The 12,865-nt window shown below is 36.8% G+C and overlaps 1 protein-coding gene across 2 annotated transcripts; it reads left to right on the top strand.

Annotated features, from left to right (window-relative positions):
- The first annotated feature begins 921 nt into the window (after positions 1–921).
- LIN7C (lin-7 homolog C, crumbs cell polarity complex component) lies at positions 922–12,024 on the top strand. Of its 2 annotated transcripts, XM_027579944.1 has the most exons (5): positions 922–1,031; positions 4,347–4,465; positions 4,964–5,035; positions 7,148–7,357; positions 8,089–12,024. In XM_027579944.1, the coding sequence occupies exons 1-5, from the start codon at positions 995–997 to the stop codon at positions 8,242–8,244; spliced, it is 594 nt and encodes a 197-aa protein (XP_027435745.1). In that variant the 5' UTR covers positions 922–994; the 3' UTR covers positions 8,245–12,024. The 2 variants fall into 2 exon arrangements, with proteins under 2 accessions (XP_027435745.1, XP_027435746.1); XM_027579945.1 differs by lacking the exon at positions 4,964–5,035.
- Positions 12,025–12,865: the final 841 nt, after the last annotated feature.

Below are 12,865 nucleotides of genomic sequence, written 5' to 3'. Positions count from 1 at the left end.
CATAATACCAGGGTCCTGGGATAGAGTCGCGCACGGGGCTCCTTGTTATGCTTCTCCCTCTCCCTCTGGCTGCTCCCCCTGCTTGTACTCTCTCTCTCTCTGTGTCAAATAGATAAATAAAATCTTAAAAAAAAAAAAAGAAAAGAAAAGAAAGAACAAACCTAACACAGTTAACAGCAGAGACATGTCTTAAATGATTAAATGTCAGTGAGATCTAAATACTGGGCAAATTAATATTCCATTTAAATTAAATACTAAATTTTTTCTTGGTTCGTGAATTTTCAGAAGTGGCCCTAAGAATCTGTAATGCATTAAGAAAATTTGCTTCATATTTCATTTACAGAAGATTTTGGATCAGCTTTTTAAAATGGTTCCTTTGTGCACCAAAGTGCCTTGTCCTCTTGCTCACCCAGGTGTTTCATGCTTTTTTGTACTTTCCATCCTTACTCTCAAACAGATTTGCAGGGAAGACTCGTGCCTTGATTTTTAAAATTAAAGCGATGCTGCCACAAAAGGAGAATTTATCCCGTTACACAGTGTCACCGAACCCCAAAGTTTAAGAGTGGAAAAGAGCTTGGGGATAGCACCTTTCATCGCACAAACAGGAAAACTGAGGCCAAGGGAGATTAAGTAAGAAGTCCAGACTCATAGAGCCATTAATGGTCAAGCCAAGACAAGAATCCAGACTTCCACTTGGAGCCAAAAGTTCCAAGCGGGCGGGACAAGGCTTGAGTCTGAGTTAGGGAGCAAGAGTCAGGAAAGGTGCTTCTTCACCTTCGGAGACCGGGGATCCGCTAACCTCGGAACCGCTGAATGTTCTGCGCAAAACCAAGGCCAAGATGCCCGCTCCCGGTTAGCCTCCACTACCCTCAGAGCCACCGCTCCTACTCTCGCGATGCTGTCAATCTGTCGCCCTTCCAGCTCCCGCTAAGCCCCGCCCCTCCACCGCACCCTATGTCGTCATTTCCTGTGGGTCTGCAGGCAAAGGGAGAAGATGGCGGCGCTGGGAGAACCTGTGCGGCTGGAGAGGGGTGAGTGCGGCCGAGGCCGAGACCCAGACCGAGGTGGGCGGAGGGGGTGAAGGAATGCCGTATTGCCGGAGGGGAGGAGGGGCGACCCAGGCTCCGAGACCGGATCCAGGCTGTCCCTCGCGCCGAAGTCGCTGTGCCTGGCCCCTCGGAGGGTGCCTGTGGTCCCTTGACTGATACTCAGACCCCTGCCCTGTTCACATGGACTGTGCCGGGACACAGCGCAGCTAAACACCACCTGTCCGCGTTCGCAGACACACGCCGCCTAAGCGCTCCTTTGGTGCGCACAGCAGTCGCGTCGTCCGGAGACGTGTCAACCCCAGAAACGAACATCACACGCCCAGTTCGGACCGACTGCACTCACTGCCCTTATTTATGCACGCACAAATCCGGTGTGCCCGCCTTCACTCACACATCGCGGACACCCAGGACACACAGCGCATTTACCACAAAATCCTTATTTACGTACGAACTCCGTCATTATTTTCACCACAACCTCACTTGTGTTTGTTTTGGGCTATTTCCTGGCCTAGGTGCCCCTCCCACGTACAGAGAAGGTCCTTTAAAAATGATCCTGCTGATTTGGTCTTGGGAAGAAGGTTACATAACTAGTTGGAATAGTGGTAGGTGTAAAATATTGAACGTATAGTCTTATTCTCTCTTTACAAACCTTAAAACTGGTAACTGGCTGGTTGCTTGCTTTCTAGAGCAGACTGTCAAGGAGAGTAAAATCTGTTCTGCTGAGTAATTGGATACGGAAGAGCCAGTGAAAATATATGGCTATGCTCCTGTCAGGGTCCTCAGCATTCCACACTTTCCTTCCCCAAACCTTTATTTCAAGCATGCTTTTGACACACCAGTATTAGAAGTTTTTGGTAAATCAAAAACAAACTGAACTTTTTGAGTACTAGTAATAAACGAAATAGAGAGTGGCTGTTGTAAATATCTTGCAAATATTAACATTTGCGGTTACAGCCTGAATATTAACTTCTGCCCCAAGAAGAAATATATTTTTGGAATTATTGTATTTAGAGAAACCTCTTTCCTCATACCTTCACACAAATGCTCACTTAACATTATTTATTCCTTATGGTGTTCACTATTTGTAAGTCTCTTTATAAATGATATTGTTTCCCTCCTGCCCACCAGACCATTAATTAAAGCATCATTTTTGACAGAGGAGTAGTTACCCTGGGAAGACTTACTAAGTTAGGCCTAACACTGTGACATATTCCTCCTGAGCACAATGGCACTGTGCTTTGTAGATGGGAACAGATCTGTTCTTTGTTAACAGGAGTAGGTGTTTTTCTTTGAAAGCCAGTTGTAGGATTCTAACATGTTGGTGGTCTTTTGTATTTTTAAGTGCAGCACAAAGTGTGAAACTTTACCTCTGGCATTTAGTTTTGGTAGTCATGGCTTTTTTGCTTTTTCAGAGTTCTTTTCAGTTCTATAATAGAATGCTCAGCAGCTTAGTAGGATGAATTACTAGTGGTTGCCATTTAGCAGGATAAGAAAGATTACCTCAGCTGTTTCTTTAGAATTCGGTTTAACAAACTCTATTAACAAACACTCCCAGCAGTCCTACAATATAAAATTGTGCATATGATCAAGATCCTGAGTGTCTTCTAAATAATCAAAACATGATTCAGTGGAATACATTTGAGCACGTATTAGGTACAGCTTAGGTTCAGTAAAGAGTTTCAATTTTTTGTTAATTTGAAATATTTGTATAGTTTACATATCATAACTTTGTAAATTAAAATAATCCAGGAACCAACAGTCCCCATTCACCAGTCATCCTAGTGACGGGTTATCAGAATGGGGAAAGTCTGATCCATTGCATTTGATTAACATCAGTTTAAGCTTTTATTACCTGAAATTGAAAAATCTACTTCTTTTTTCACTACATTTATTCCTAGTTTTGCAGTTGCATACACAAAGAAGACCATATTAATTCTGTAAAGTTCCAGACTTGTGGGTATAAAACAAATTTTAGAGCTTTTTCCTTTTAAAAGGAGGCAGAGAATAATAAAGTAATAGGTACTCTAGCCCCCTGGGGTACAAAAACAGTTAAGAAAAAAAAAAATAGAGGCAGTTACTAACAGTGTTTTAAACATGACTCTGAGTCTTTTTTTTTTTTAATATAAAGATTTTATTTATTTAGTTGAGAGAGGGGGGAGCACAGGGCAGGGGCGAGTGTTGGAGGGGGTGGGACAAAGAGAAAGGGAGAAGCAGACTCCCCACTGAGTGCGGAGCCTGACTCAAGGCTCATCCCAGGACCCAGAGAACATGACCTGAGCGTAAGGGAGATGCTTAACCGACTGAGCCACCCAGGCTCCCCAACCTGACTCTGAATCTTATAAAATTTCTTAATTCATAAAACACTCTCACACTTCCCAATGAGAATTTCCTAACATGCTTAATATATTTGTATAAATGTGTACAGCCCCTTAATATTTCTTATGATTAATTAACATCCAGGTAACATAACATTTATGCTCGCTACATGTCAGACATGCATTTTTTGGTTTAGTTGTCAAGTAATTCTTATAAAGAAGGTACTGTTATTTCCATTTTACAGCGGAGACACTGGGGCACACGTTAAGTAACTTGCCAGAGATCACACAGCTAATATTGAGGCCAGATTGACAAAACTTTTTATTTTTCTATTTTGTAAACATATGTATTTGATTGAGGTTGTATTAATTAAAAGACTGTGTTAATGATTATGAGCTGAAAGGCTACAGTTAATTTATTTCTTTATACCATTGTTTTAACTGTGTCCCTGCCACTAACTGTATCTGTTATTGAATGGTTCATATTCACATATAAATTGTGGTTTTCTTTGGGCAGTGAACAGGGATTTCACTAGCACACAGTCTTTGCACTGTGCTTTGATTACTAATAATGATAGATAAATTTTTATTGACTAACTAGTTCCAGAAAGAACTCTCAGCGTTTTGAAGCAATACAATGTTCATGTGTCTGTCACATTTGAATCTCTGTCCTTTCCTGTGACATTTAGTATTTTATTTTCAGTTTTCCTCCATCTTTCAAAGATACTGTTTTCCAGATCTCGTATGTGTGCAACATTAGGTTCCTAATTACATAAAAATTTAGCATTCTCAGATTTTGCATTCCCTCCCTCTTATGTGTAGTCACATCCCCCCCCACCAAACACACAAGTTCGCGCTCTTATGCTTTTTTTCTCCATATTTTACATTTTTCTGGTTAATCCTTGAGGATTGAATCCTGTTACAGGCATTTAAAGAATCTTCAGAGAAAATTATTTATCAGTGTATGTTTGTTTAACTCTAGATATTTGTAGAGCAATTGAGTTGTTGGAAAAACTGCAAAGGAGTGGAGAGGTACCACCCCAGAAACTTCAGGCTTTACAAAGAGTCCTTCAAAGTGAATTCTGCAATGCTGTAAGAGAGGTAAGTAAATGGGATTAAATTTACCAAAAGCTTGAGTTAGTTAGGTGTAAGATAATACTCTGAAATTTGGGTTCAGAAGTTTTTAAGAAAACAAACTTTAGTAAAATATTAGAACCTATCCATCTCATTTTTTGAAGAGAATTTTTTATTGAAGTATAATTTACATGCAATGTTATATGAATTTCAGGTGTACAACATATTGATTCAACAATTCTGTTCATTATTCAGTGTTCACCACAATAAGTGTAGTCCCCATCTATCACCAGACATGTTATTACAGTACTAAGATTATATTCCCTATGCTATACTTTTCATGTCCATATTCATTTTATAACTGGAATTTTGTACCTGTTCATTTTTTGGAATTTTTAATAGAAAAACATTTTACCGAGATGGCATAACTGCCTAAAACTTGAACGCTTTCATTAACTTGACTTAGAACTCAAACATGGTATATTCTGAGATTTTAAATCATGATGATAACTTTGGGTTTTACAGGTATATGAACATGTCTACGAGACTGTGGACATCAGTAGCAGTCCTGAAGTGAGAGCTAATGCAACTGCAAAGGTAGTTGTTTTAGTTTTTTATTTAGTAAAAGAGAGAGAATTCGTCATAAACGAGAGGTTTAAACTAGGTAATTATTAGATATTTGATAGGCTTATTTTGAAAACTAACATAGAGTATCTTTCAAGCCACACTAAACTGTCTCAAATACAGAGACAAGACATTTTTTATTGGCTTTACAAGAAATACTTTATCATACAGTTTAGATAATGCATTAAAAATACACTTGTACAAATATAATAATACACATGTAATACATAGTTATATATAATATACATATTATATCACCAATTACATACATTTTCATCAAAACTCTGAGGTATATATTATTCTGATTTTATTGGTGAGGAAACATTAGATTAGGTTATTTTTCTCAAACCACACAAACAGCAAATGGTAGAACTGGGTATTCCCCCAGGTTGCTCTTTGCTTTTCTCCTTTACCTTAACTCTGCAAATACGGGTAAATGTTGTTAGTAGGTTACCTCTTCAGAGCTGCATGTGGCAGATTTTATGTGCTTTTCTGTGCCAGTGATTTCCTCCGATATTTCCAGCATTGACCTCAATGTCTATCATGTTTTGTTAAATTAATATCAGCATTAGGTGAGTTATACTAGACTTAGCCATTAGCAGATAAATTTGCCTTGTTAGTTACTGGCCCATAAAAGGAAATATTGGATTCTCTGTTGAATATAAACACTTAAACATATGGGTATAGTTTGGAAGAGTGTAAAAAAATGTCTCTGTATTTGAGACAGTTTAGTGTGGCTTGAAACATACTCTGTTAGTTTTCAAAATAAGCCTAACAAATATCTACCATTTGCTATAAAAGTATAGAAACTTGGCTTGAAATTCCTTAATTTTATGACCTTCATGGCTTACTGAATTTCTGGGCCTTAGTTTTATTATCTGTAAAACGGCTTCTTTCAGACCTTGGAACCTGGTGGTAGTCAACAAATCTTGATTTCCTCCTCCTTCCCATTTTTGCTCATGGGACCCTGATCTATCATGAAAAATGGTACCAGATTATTTCATTACCTTTAAAAGCAGAACGAAATCGGGGCGCCTGAGTGGTTCAGTCGTTAGGTGTCTGCCTTTGGCTCAGGTTATGATCCCGGGGTCCTGGGATCAAGCCCTGCCATCGGGCTCCCTGCTGCGCAGGAGACCTGCTTCTCCCTCTGCCACTCCCCCTGCTTGTGTTCCCTCTCTCGCTGTGTCTGTCAAATAAATAAATAAAATCAAAGCAGAATGAAACCAAAAATCTCAGCTTTGCATTAGAATTAGTGTAGATTAGTCTAAATTTGAAAGTTTTAAAGAAGATGTGACTCTGTTTCATCTTCTGTGGGATTTTAGTATTAACTGGGTGGTTAACTAAAGCAACAAAAAAATTTCACGGTTATATGTACCCATCTTTTTCTCAATATTGAATTATTTCTTTAATTAGCTATTTAGTATATAGTACAGAGATAGTACAGCAGCCCAAATGACTGCATAAGAACACTTACCTCCTTACAGGTTATTATGTAGGTAGGTTGTGTCTTGTACAAAAGCTCCTAAAGGAGCCAGGCTATTCAGCCCAAAGCTTAGGGCTGCTGATATGCTGGGGGAGGAGTTTTCTCTTCAATGTGCACCAGTGCTCATCTGCCAGGCAAGCCTGCTTGCCTGTTGCTGCACAGAAGTTCTGGACACTGGGTGGCCTGAGTGACCTAACCAATCTTAATACCTCCTACATGGACCCAGGGTATGTTTTCTAGTCATCATCTCTAAAACCCCATGCACTCACTTTTACCTTCTCCTCCTAACTGCCAGTGAATTTGTGAGCATGCAGACATCAAAAGTAAAGTAGTTTTAAAAAAGAGACAAAAAGGGGCACCTGGGTGGCTCAGTCGGTTGAGCGTCTGCCTTCAGCTGAGGTCATGATCCCAGGGTCCTGGGATGGCCCCGCATCGGGTTCCCTGCTCAGCAGGGAGCCTGCTTCTCCCTCTCACACTCCCCCTGCTCCGTCTCCCTTTCAAATAAATAAATAAAATCTTTAAAAAATAAAAAAAATTAAAAAGAGACAAAAGAACTGAAACAATAAAGATCACATTTTTAAATATGTAAAATTTTCTTTGAGGCTACTGTGGCTGCATTTGCTGCCAGCGAAGGACATTCTCATCCTCGAGTTGTTGAGCTACCAAAAACAGAAGAAGGCCTTGGATTCAATATTATGGGAGGCAAAGAACAAAATTCTCCGATCTATATATCTCGAATAATTCCAGGTGGAATTGCTGATAGACATGGGGGCCTCAAGCGAGGAGATCAACTCCTTTCTGTTAATGGAGTGGTATGGATGAATTTTATTTGTATTTGTAGTAATGCCTTGTAACCACTTGGGGGTGTATTTGAGTTATAGAAACAAGATTGCGTGCGGGGGAACCAAAGAAGCTCTGTAGTTTAGAAATCCCTTGGGGAGGGTATGTGCTACGATGACCGCTGTGAATTGTGTAAGACTGATGACCTGTACCCTTGAAACAAATAATACATTATGTGTTAATAAAAATAAATAATTTATTTAAAAAAATAAATCCCTTGGGGGAATCCTGGGCAGTACTCTTTAGGACAGTGATACTTTTTAAGGCATTTTAAGTGTGTTTTGCTTCTTTTCCATTGTAAATTAGCAATGCCTAGTGTGATTTTTATGAAGTAATTAAGCTCTCTAGTAGTTAAGGAAGTACCTTAAATTAGAAGTCTGCCCTCATTTTAGTCTTACAGAATAGCAGTTGCTTAATTTACTTCTGACTTAGTGAAATAATAGGGCAAATTGATTGGTATTTGGAGTAATTATTTGGAACTTAAAAATCAGTTCCTGGACTATAAACAGAATATGATTTAGCAGAGAATTTCACACTGATTAAAATGACAAAGCCAGATTATCTCATAGGTTTGTAGTGTTGTGATGATACAACATTAAAACTTTTTTACTTATATGTATTTTAAACATTTTTGTATTTTGAGTTACCTAACAAAACCTGAATATTAATTGTGTTTGTGTTCATGTCTATTTTTTTTTCCTAGAGCGTTGAAGGAGAACATCATGAAAAAGCTGTAGAACTGCTGAAAGCAGCTCAGGGAAAGGTTAAATTAGTAGTACGATACACACCCAAGGTCCTAGAAGAAATGGAGTCACGCTTTGAAAAAATGAGATCAGCGAAACGCAGGCAACAGACCTAATGCAATTCAAAACTTTATATTCCATTTTGCTTTTAGCTAGGAAAGTTTTACTTGTGACCTACTGATGGCCGCAATGCCAATGATTGTAAAAAAGAAACAGAAACTTCCCGTGAAGTCCTCCTTGCCATTTTATAAACACCTACTTTAACATTGTTTATGGTTCCAGAGATGCATACACTTTTTTCTGACAAGAAAAAGTGAAAGGTGATGAGGGCAATTCTGTCCTGCTGTTTTTACAGGCCTTTTTCAAATGCAGATTTTGTCATAAAGTTGTTATAGATTTTTAAAAATGCTTTTTTAATATTAAAATGTACTTTTACATTCTTAATCTTTTTTTAGAAAAAAAAGTTTTCTTCATTTGGCTGCTTATTTAAAAATAACAGTTCTCCAATTCTTTTATTGCTTACTCTATTTTTTTTAACTTGTAAAATTTCTTTATGGTTTCCAAGAAATTAAACATTAACAGTCTCAGCTACAGCAGTTCATTACACTATCAATGTTAACACCACTGCTGCATTTTGTACTTTGAACACATGCATAATATATATAATCAGTGGTAAATCATAACGCAGCAGAGTGGAAGTTTTTTACTTTTATTTAAACATAATGTATAATGAATATTCATTTGTACTGATTTATAAAAGTTTTTAAACACTGAAACAATCATTGCTAAAATATATATTCTTTCATAATTGAGCAGTGAGGCAAGAGGATGTAATTTGGTTGTTGGCATTACTGATTATATCTATATTCAACAATATATCATAAATTACAAATGCAAAAACAGGTTCAGGTTTCATCTTTTGCAAATTTTTTTAATGCTGTTCATTTTTATTTAAATATATTTCGTATATTTTGGTTTTTCCATTCCTAGAGATGAGCCAGTTAGTTTGTGCTGGTAAATAGCAGAAGCAAAGACAAAAAAGTAATACTTTTAACCTCACTAGTCTCAAGAGTTACACACTCTTAACTAGCTCAACTTAAAATAATTGATTTTAAATAGGAAGAAGATAGAAGGATATACTTAAGATACATAGAAATTACGAGGTGATATATTCATAAGAATCTGCAGACTCAAGTCAAAATGAGTAGGAACTCATTCATACTGAGACGGTTGAATTTAGAGATTTGATCTTTGATTCAGATGATGGGAATTCTGAGAGATACTTTCATTTGTCCACTGGATGTCACTCTTTTACTGAAAGGCAGCTAGTAGTGTAGGACTATGACTGAGGTCTTTTTTCAAGATGGAAATTGAGAGCTGAAGTTCATTTTCAGTCACAACTTATAGGAAAATTTGTACGGATTTTAAGAATTTTAAGTGACAGATGCTAAAAAGAAGGTAATGGGTTGAAATGTATAAGGAATTTATCCTAATTACTGACCCTGTGTAAAAAGTGGGCATTTTGTAACATTCCTTCAGGAAGAATAGAAATGTATACCTTTTTCTGCATGTTTGTGAGCACTGTGAGTCTTACAAGATTATTCCAGTTTTCAGTGATTTTCAGAATAAAAGTCAATCAGCATTGTTTTTTATCTTTTAGGTATTGAACACTGGATTGCATGGTTGAATGTGTCTTTAGTCCACTATAAAACGTGCTTGTACTGATAGGATCATGTTGTTAAATTGTGTATTTTCAAAATTAATTGATGTTTTTAAAATGTTGAGACCAAAGTAGTATAGAAGAATTATGGACTTATTTTAATTTAATTGTAAAATTATTAGAGGTATTTGTTGTAGAGCTTTACATATTAAAGAGAGCTATTGGTGCATATAAAAACAGTAATATTATTATGCTCGTATTGCATTACAGGGTAAGTAAATCCTGAAAAACCTTATTTAGTATAGCTACAGCTGTAGTAGCTCTCAAGGGCGTGTCAGCATTTCATTATAAATTACAGCTTCCCGGTTCAGTATCTCAGCTGTTTCAGAACTTTCAGCCAAGTTCAATCTTTTTTGGTGTTGAAACTTAGTAAGTTGAGTAAGCTATTTTTTTTTCTTCTACAGTAATCCACAATCTGTTCGTTGTGTGGGTTGGCACTTATTTATAATTCTTAAAATAAAGATAGCTTAAAGGAGCCAAATACAGTAGTTTTGCTTGCTACTGTTGAGCATGAGTAGCAGTAGTTTGTTTTTGTTAATGGAGCTTTCACAGTGTATCCCAGAATTTTAAATCTTGACCACAGAAAAATATAGTCATTCAGTGGCAAAGATGTACAGTAGTGGCCTGGTATAGTGAGGGAATGAAGGGAATTGTCATCTTATAAATAAATGTATGATTCATGAATGTAACTAAGCACATTATAAGTAAATAAGTTTTTTATTTCTAAATTATAAACTACCCAATTTCCATCTATTTTCTTGGTATTTCAAAACGGGTGGATTCAGTGATTCTCAGCCTTCGCTGCACATTAGAACACCCTGCAGAGCTTTAAGAAATAGTACTGCAGGAGTCCCATTCCATACCAAGTAAGTTCAGAATCTCCAAGGGTGGGGCCAGATACTTATTTTTTTAAACTTTCCAGGTGGTTCTAAAGGACATCTAGGGTAGAGAACCACTTGTTTTCCCCTTTATAAAATGCTCTAATTATACTGGACTCTGTTTGGAAGTATCAGAATAGAATAACTCAAATTATAGCTACTGTTAAGTAGCTGCAAATACACTAATTGATTATCTTAGTAATTTCTTTAGGAATAAAAGATACTTGGCATTCCTTATTTGGGAAGTAATTACAGTTTATCTTTTATCTTTTTTTTTAATCTGCCAATAGTTTAAATGTACAATTTTAATGTCTGTCATCCTTCTGCCCTCTTTGCCTTTAAAACTTAACAAAAATAAATGTTTATTAGTTGAGAAAGCATGTTTAAAAGCTGCAGATGAGAAATACTGTCATTGATAATTATGTGCTGTCTTCATATGGCCACTTTATCCAATAGGATACTAGATTATAATGGCCTGGTTTGGGGTTTGATAATTGAGATGTGTTTTAAAAACTCATTGTCTTCCTCTTCTAAATTTTTTAGTTATTTTGCTCAAGTACTTAAGTAGTTTGGCTCAAGTACTTTGTTTACAATTTAAATGGTTAGTATAGCATTTAACAGAAGAAATGGCTATGTCTTCTCTGAAAAGAACATCAGCATGACTTGGTGTAGACTTAAAAGAATATATGTTGTGAATATTTTATAATGTGGAATGATCACTGAAATATCCAGGACTCTGGTAATTGTATTTCCTGAATAAATGTATGTTTATGAATTTTCTAACTTACATTTTGTTGTCTCTTCTAACAATCTGGTTTTATACTTTCTATTGTCCAGAATTCCAATAGTGTTTTTTTAGCAGTTGTTGTAGTTCTGTAATGGTTAAATAGTGGAGAAAACCAAATTGCTTGCTCATTAATTTTCAAGAACTTCCAAACTAATATGTATTTGGACATACTTTTTAAAAATATCAGCAAACAGTATGTTTCTACTTTAATTCTTTAGTTGGAGGCAAAGAAAGAAACCCCAAATGGATTTAACACTTTTTCAATAGATGACTTCATTTACCAAGTTAATTTTGATTCTAAGGTTTATTTAAAATAAATTTGTATTATGTTCTTGTTATTTGGATTTGGAAAAAAAAATTGGTATAACTACACAATAAATGTGTTTCTGAAAGCTCTGTATAACATAACTTTTAAATAAGTTGAAAAGCATAATGTATGGTGGTTACTGGAGTGAACCTTTGAATTCCTATATTTTGTTTTGTCTTTCATAAAATACAACTACAGAAAAAATTCTCTTGTGTTATTTTGAGAGAGGCAGTATGGCATGTGATTGACGGCACAGTGTCTGCGGGCTGACTACCCTGGTGTGAATCCTAGACCCACCATTACTGTGTAATCTTACATACGTTACTTCTCTGTGCCTTAGTTCCCTCATCTGTCATTTGTAATAAGAATGCCTGTAACTGGTCATTATCTGTAAAGCCCTTGGAAAGGTGCCTGGCATAGTGAGTGCTGTTTGTGTTTGCTATTATTTGCATGTAAAAGCTTCAGGGACATGTGGCCACATAATTAAAATTAGCAAGTTCTTACTTTTGATGCCGTGGAAATAGCCTTTAAATTATGCTTGGAGTGCACCTGCGTGGCTCAGTCGGTTGGGCATCTGCCTTCCACTCAGGTCATGATCCCGGCATCCTGGGATCCAGTCCCACATCAGGCTCCTTGTTCAGCAGGGAGCCTGCTTCTCCCTCTGACCCTTCCCCCGCTCTTGTGCTTTCTCTCTCAAATAAAATCTTAAAGATAATAAATAAAAATTATGCTTGAAAACTTCATAAGGAATAAGATTCATAAGGAATTTTCAGATTTCTGTCCACTCGATCAAAGAAGCTAATGGAATTCTAAAATTAGTGGGGTTTTGGGGGTGGAGGATTGAGGCCACATTCAGAATGAAAATCATACTAAGTTCAAGGAAGGGATTTGTTCAATCAGAAGAGCAATCTGTAGGAAGGATATGACCTAACTCTAGAGACGATGGATTGCTGGAATGGGTGTCAGACAAATAAAAGGCCTAATTCGGCATTGTGAATTTTTAAAATGCATGAAGATGTATCAAGCCACGAGGAGTACAACGAAA

This window comes from Zalophus californianus, chromosome 11, assembly GCF_009762305.2.
Source record: "Zalophus californianus isolate mZalCal1 chromosome 11, mZalCal1.pri.v2, whole genome shotgun sequence".
NCBI classification, from domain to species: Eukaryota; Metazoa; Chordata; class Mammalia; order Carnivora; family Otariidae; genus Zalophus; species Zalophus californianus.
The sequence above is the reverse complement of the archived record's forward strand: the minus strand, read 5'-3'. Positions and strand labels throughout refer to the sequence as shown.